This window comes from Alosa sapidissima, unplaced genomic scaffold, assembly GCF_018492685.1.
Source record: "Alosa sapidissima isolate fAloSap1 unplaced genomic scaffold, fAloSap1.pri scaffold_460_ctg1, whole genome shotgun sequence".
In the NCBI taxonomy this organism is placed as follows: domain Eukaryota; kingdom Metazoa; phylum Chordata; class Actinopteri; order Clupeiformes; family Clupeidae; genus Alosa; species Alosa sapidissima.
Genome location: NW_024582139.1, coordinates 15,001 through 21,693, shown reverse-complemented (window position 1 = coordinate 21,693; position 6,693 = coordinate 15,001). Strand labels below are relative to the sequence as shown.

The 6,693-nt window shown below is 41.5% G+C and overlaps 1 protein-coding gene across 1 annotated transcript in view; it reads right to left on the bottom strand.

Annotated features, from left to right (window-relative positions):
• Nucleotides 1-355: 355 nt before the first annotated feature.
• LOC121700850 (membrane-associated guanylate kinase, WW and PDZ domain-containing protein 2-like) overlaps nucleotides 356-6,693 on the bottom strand; it is a gene marked incomplete at its 5' end in the record, with an annotated part of 19,852 nt that continues 13,514 nt past the window's right edge. The window contains one exon of the mRNA XM_042084069.1: nucleotides 356-450. Coding sequence (XP_041940003.1) covers nucleotides 356-450 — 95 coding nt within the window. The remainder of the gene's footprint in view (nucleotides 451-6,693) is intronic.

The window sequence follows — 6,693 nt, the reverse complement described above, 5'->3', positions numbered from 1 at the left end:
AATACAATTTGAATGTGCAAATGAATGGACAAATACAGCATTGCCATTTGCATTTCAGTGGGAGTACAGGTAAACTCGTTAACTCTGAAACAATTGGGCTCAGTGTTAGCTGATAAAATCAGTTAGCTGATGTTTTGAAGTGGCTTTCTGAACGTTTTAAAGACTGACATTTGACGTTTTCTGCCCTATATTCTTACACTGACTGGAAGGTCCCCTCCAGCCACACTTTCAGTTAAAACTAACCTGGCCAATGTCAAAGGTCAAGGGGGAGAGAAATAAAAACAGTAGAAGCACCCTAGTAAGTAAAGGGCAGCTTGAAAGGTAGTTTTGAGTAGATCTATAAATAAAGAAGGGGTTAAATAGAGAACAGAAGGAGAAAAAGATAAATCTCAGGGTGTTGGAAGACAAGGCTGGTTACCTGTTTGGGGGTCTTCCAGGGGGAAAACTGACCTGCAATAGCGAGAGAATAGAAACATTTAGCCTATAAAATGATGTGTATGTGTGTGTGTGTGTGTGTGTGTGTGTGTGTGTGTGTGTGCACAATACATTAGCTTTGCATGGCAGTCAACTGCTAAGAACTAAGAAGAGCTTAGCTTAAATACACAAAAACATCTGCAGAAGACAAAGACTGCTGGAATATATAATCTAAATAAACATTAAACCTCAAAATGAAACAAAACGACAAGAAGAGCAGATGACAGGGGGTGAAAAGCATTCACACTTTGTAAGAGCAGCTGCTACAATGCACTCTATGTTCTATGTTCTATGTCTGACACAAGAGCCATAGGAAGGACTAGGAGAAACAGCTGTGGTCCTGAGTGCCTCCATGATCGATCCTTAAACAGGCCTGGGGCCTGGTTACCTGATGCCTCTGTGACGCAAGCGTCAGCTGCATAACCTCCAGGAGCCCTCCCGCTCTCATCAACCAAGTGTGTGTCTGTGGTGATGGAGTTCTTGACTCCTAAAATATATCAAAGCAAGCCCCCGCCTTCTCTGCAGTCAGTTGCCCACCCCCCTCCCCTGAGATCTGTCGAATTATCATCCTATTTCTTCCCCCCTAACGCCCCCCGCCTGATGTTGCATTTACTTCAAATTAATTACATCATTTCCCGTAGGGGGCACGCCGTAGCGAGTTTCAACAGAGTGATTCAGGGAGGGTTTTGGCGTAACACACGTGGGCAGGGAAGAGGCTCAGGGAGGAAGGGTTTCAGCGTAACACACGTGGGCAGGGAAGAGGGGCTCACTATGACACTCAGCTCCTGCCACTGCAGCCAGGCTCAGGGGACACGGGCGATTTCCCGAGCAAATATCTCACACATGCTACCTAAAGTCTACCACCGACCCCTCCCCCCTCCACACACACACACACACACACACACAGACACACACACACACACACTTAGTCTCTGTGGTTCAATTTGACTATATTCCTCATCTTTCTACACACTGCTACAGAGGCCTGCTAAGAACAAAGAGGCACAATTGCTTGTCGGCAGGAATAAAATGGAGAGTGACTTCACAAACTACAGTGTACACCAGATGCTTTCACTGCACATAACTCCTGTTTCCTTCAGTAAAAGTCTCAACTATACATTGCTAATGCTTCCTCCTGTATCGGACTCAAACAGAACCTCTCAAGGAATATCAAACCCAGAATTACATTTACATTTGCGTTTATTCATTTAGCAGACGTCTTTATCCAAAGCGACTTACTGGTACAAATGTCAATCATATGACAAGGGCCATTGTCCCCCACAGCAACTCGGGGTTAAGTGCCTTGCTCTAGGGGCACAATGGTGGAAGTTGGGAATTCAACCACATAGCTAGCAGTTCCAGTACACTGACTATATAACAAAATGACTCCAAAACTCATCCAACTACCAGGTTTTACTTTGAATAAACAGACATTTGACATTTGACAAACCAAACACACAATGTAAGAGATTTCATCCAACGTCACCTTACTTGTTTAACTTGTTACTGTGAACAGGCGTGTGTGTGTGTGTGTGTGTGTGTGTGTGTGTGTGTGTGTGTGTGTGTGTATGTGTATGTGTGTGTCTGGGTACCAATTTAGTGCTAAAGGGGCACCCAATTAATCTAATATCAACAAAGAGGATCATGCTCCAGCCCACAACTTCATTCCGTAGTGCAATACCAGGCATTCTGTACTGGGCGTGCATCGCCAATGTCAAAAAACTCCATTCTCCATGCTGTAAGCCAGTGCTGCATTTATTAACATTATTAAGTTAAAATAATAATAATAATATAATAATAATAAGCTTTATTTGTATAGCACCTTTCATACACAGAATGCAGCTCAAAGTGCTTTACATTTGAAGCATGTAACACAATAATAGTCAGTCAGTCATTATCAATCACTTTAACTAACTACATTGTGTTACTCAGTCAAGTCAAGAACTCTTACACAGAGTGCAATGACCTTTTTTTGGCTTTGGATCCTCAAGCGCATCTTTGAGAGACACAGTTCACCAGGGCTTCATCCTACCCAGATGAGATCTCTGTGTCCATCTGGGTGCTCATCAGGCTTGCATACTGACTGGATTCAGGTGAATAGCGCTTTTGTGCTGGCCAATTGACCTATTGCAACACTGCCGTGTGTAGTGGTCATTAGCATGTGGCAAATCTTTAATAAAAAAAGGCCCATTTGCATTTAAACCAGAAAAACAAGCAATAGCTGCCCAAGGGCTAAAGAGAACTAGAAAGCTGACATGAGAAGCGCCAAACTCACAGACACGACCAGGAGCAGATCATAACAGACAAGGCTGCACATGACTACAGTAAGAATCCCTGTTTTCTCTAGATATACTTAGGAAAAAGATCTAATATTTAACGTTTGAAACCTATTTGCTTAAATATTCAACATACAGTACATTTCACTAAGTCAGAATTATAAAAACTGGTTTAGTTATACAGCATAATATTGTTAATATTATACTACTAAAGATAAAAAGTGACATTTTGATTGACTGACAGATGTATTTCAGGGATGGATCACTTGCTTCTGATCACTCTGCTGTTCTCAGGTCAGTGAACAACATGTGATGAAAGTATTCTTAATTCATCTTGATGACTGAGTGATAACTGTTACTGTTGGATGTATCCTCCTCACAGGGCTCTGCAGTGTGTCCTCACGGGTGGTGCGGCGGTACCACTTTGTGAACGAGAAGAAGACGTGGGAGGAAGCACAGGAATACTGCAGGTGCAACTTTACCGACTTGGCCACTGTTGAAGATACGGACGACATGACGGCTATGACCAGCACGGTCAAAGATGGTTATGCCAAAGAAGTTTGGATTGGGTTGAATAAAACTACAAATTCCACTTTGAGGTGGTCAGTGCAGGGCAGCAGGGCCTACAGTCTGGAAGAGACCAACTTCACATCCTGGGGAAGCGGTGAACCAAATGTTTTTCGTGGAAACGAGGACTGACTCTCTTCAACAAAGGCCGATGGAATGATGCCTCGTGTAAATTTAAGAATTTCTTCATATGCTATAATGGTAAGATGGGAAATATACTGTTCATTGAGTGTGAGTGTGTGTGTGTGTGTGTGTGTGTGTGTGTGTGTGTCAATCTGTTTGCATGTGTTCTTCCTGCATACTGTATAGTGGTGTTGGTAGCTCTAGTCTAAACTCACATGTTTACTATTATAGAGGGGAAAATGGATACAGAATAGTATCATGATACTTTCTGCACACAATTATATCAATACCATCACACCATATTGCAATATCAATTAGGCGATTCAAAACGAGTCAGAAAGTCGAGACAGTACCCATCGTCAACATTTCGGTGTCCATCACTCTAGTTCATCCAAAACAAACCAGAAAAGGGACTCAAAGTGCTAAATACAGGAATTATCCTTTAACCATCGTATCATTTATACAGTATGTCACATTAAAATAAAAATCTTTGTCTTACAGAGAGTGGCAACCAAAATAAAAGATACATTCTGATAGAAAAGAAGAAGAAATGGATAGAAGCTCAGCAGTATTGCAGGGTGGAGCACACAGACCTAGCCAGCGTGAGGAACCAGACTGAGAACAACATGGTTGATCAGACAGCAGGGGATAAGAACGTTTGGATCGGCTTATTCAAGGACTACTGGAAATGGTCGGACCAAACTACCTCCGCATTTAGGTTTTGGAGTTCAGAAAACCTAATAATTTCAATAAGGACTGTGCTGTAACAAAGCTACACAAAACTGGGAAATGGGAGGACAGGACGTGTACTCAGAAACATCCATTCTTTTGCTATGAGGGTGAGTTGCTGTTTATTTACTTCAAATTCAATTTTCAATCCTCTTTTCTGGAAGATTCTGCATGTAAAAAATAATATTGAATGTTTTAATTAAATTCGTCTCATTTACACATGCACTATCACAGGGTTGGGAAAACTATGGCCCGCCAAGCACTTTAATCCGGCACACCGAGCATTTTATTTAGGTTATCAGGCTGCTCGCTATTTTTTTCCTGCGATAGACAACGTTGTGATTAGCTTTACTGCAAACTGCTTTTCACTCCTCTTAGAGAACGTTTACAATGTCAATGTCAAAACATGATGTTACATAGAGATCATACTATTTTTGGAATCTCCATTGCAGCAGATCTAACTTGAACGTTATGCTACTGCATTGAATTGGGAACGCGACTGAGCACGCACTAGAGTGAGAAAGAGTGGCAGGTTCCAGCCAGCTTGTTATTGTTGATAATTGATATGTAACTTTTAAAACTTTTAAAATGATATCATGAAAGCAAAAATAGTTCCCACAACTGACCATTTATAAACTGGACACAGCAATAGCCATAGTCTTTAAGCGGAGCTGGCAAAAGATCATTGAGAACTAAACCTGAATTGCTCTTAAAGTGACAGTGCACCATTTATAAATTAGTTAAACAGCATCAAACAAGCAGTATTTTTAAAGCAATTAATATTTGAAAACAAATATTCGGCCAAGTTTCAAAACCCAATGTGGCCCTTGAGCCAAAAAGTTTGCCCACCCCTACATTATTATCTGGTTTTCATCAATAAGCTCCTCTTTAACATTTCACTTGTTTAGGATGGTGACATCTCTGTTTACTGTTGTAAAATGTTCATAGGAGACATGCCTCTTCCCTTGCTTTTGTGTTTAGAGTGCCCTTACGACCTGTTCCTGATCCGTGAGAATAAGACCTGGATGGAGGCTCTCGACTACTGTAACAGGAAAAAACATGGAGCTGGTCTCGGCCTCCTCCTCTGAGACCCAGGGCTGTGTGAAGGAGGTGACCAGGGGGGCCAGCACGGCTCACGTGTGGATGGGCCTGTCCTTCTTGTGCCCCATGGAGCTCTGGATCTGGATCAGTGGGGTGATGCTGTGCAGCGACGACTGGGCCCACGGGAACGGCACTGGGAGGAACGAGTGTGGCCTGGCGGGCGCCCTGCAGTCCGGAGGCCAGAGGAAGTGGGTCAGCCGGCCGATGAACGAGAAGCTCAACTTTATCTGCAGTTCCCTTTAAGGTAGAGGGCGTCTTTGTGCATGCGCACATGTGTTTATGTGTGTGTATCAACGCTGCCATTTGTGTCTGTACTGTACATTTAAAACTATATAGGCTGTCTCCACATTTACCAGACGCCAACACATATCTTAACTGTGATGGATCAGTCATTTGCATGCCGTGGTTTGCTGCAAATTCAGTCTTGAGTTGAGTTATTATTTTGTATCATTCTATCATGCTGTTTGTAATGGGATATGAACTTGTGATTGGTTTAATTGAAGAGATGGAAAATGAAGCATATTCCTTGTTGCCATGCCATTTGTTCTGCCTTGACTGTCAACCCATACATGTTGTATTGCAGATGTGTTTCATTCTGTTGGGTGATGGGGCTTTCTTGGTTAAATTATATACTTTATTTTTCATTTGCCAGTTATTATTTCAGATGCAGAGGTCAATATGGGTTAAATAAGTGGGAGTGACTTTGTTTATTAAATAAAATGACTGCAAACATAGATATTACATTTAGTTTGTGTGAACTGAAAATGTAGTAATGTAGTGTTTTTGGTTATTGTAAAAAAATAAAAAAATAAAACTCAATAATAAAAAGAACAACCACTTGCTTTGCCTCAGTTAATACTTAAACCTAAATACAAAAAGGCATATTGGTCACATAAGTCTCTCTGGATCAACTGCTACTGACAAAATCTTATTTATCTTAAAGGAAAATTCCTGGTTTTTAGCACTTTAAGGCCATTTTCTGTTTGTTTTGGATGAACTAGAGTGGTGGACACCGAAATTTTGACGATTGTCCTGTCTCTACTTTTCTGACTCATTTTGAATTGCCTTTGACTTCTCAGGGTGGCTGGCAATGGGCATATTGTAGTAGCTCAAACATGTCCTAAAACAACCCTTAACGTTCGTTTTCAAAACTGTGCAACTCACGAAGTGTGCGACATGAGTGGTTAGTGGTGTTCGTTGATGTTCCAAACAAGTAGTGTAGCGAAATACAGTTTCTGTCGTGTTTTATTTGGCATTTTGTAAAATCCCATTGATTTCTGTTGGAAGACATTGCACGTTGTTAGCTGCGGTTGTGAATAGTTCCACAATATAGCAAATAAGACGGCTGGAAATCATACATTGCGCGATATATGTGCTTTTAATAATCAACGAACACCACTAACCACTCGGTGAGTTACACAGT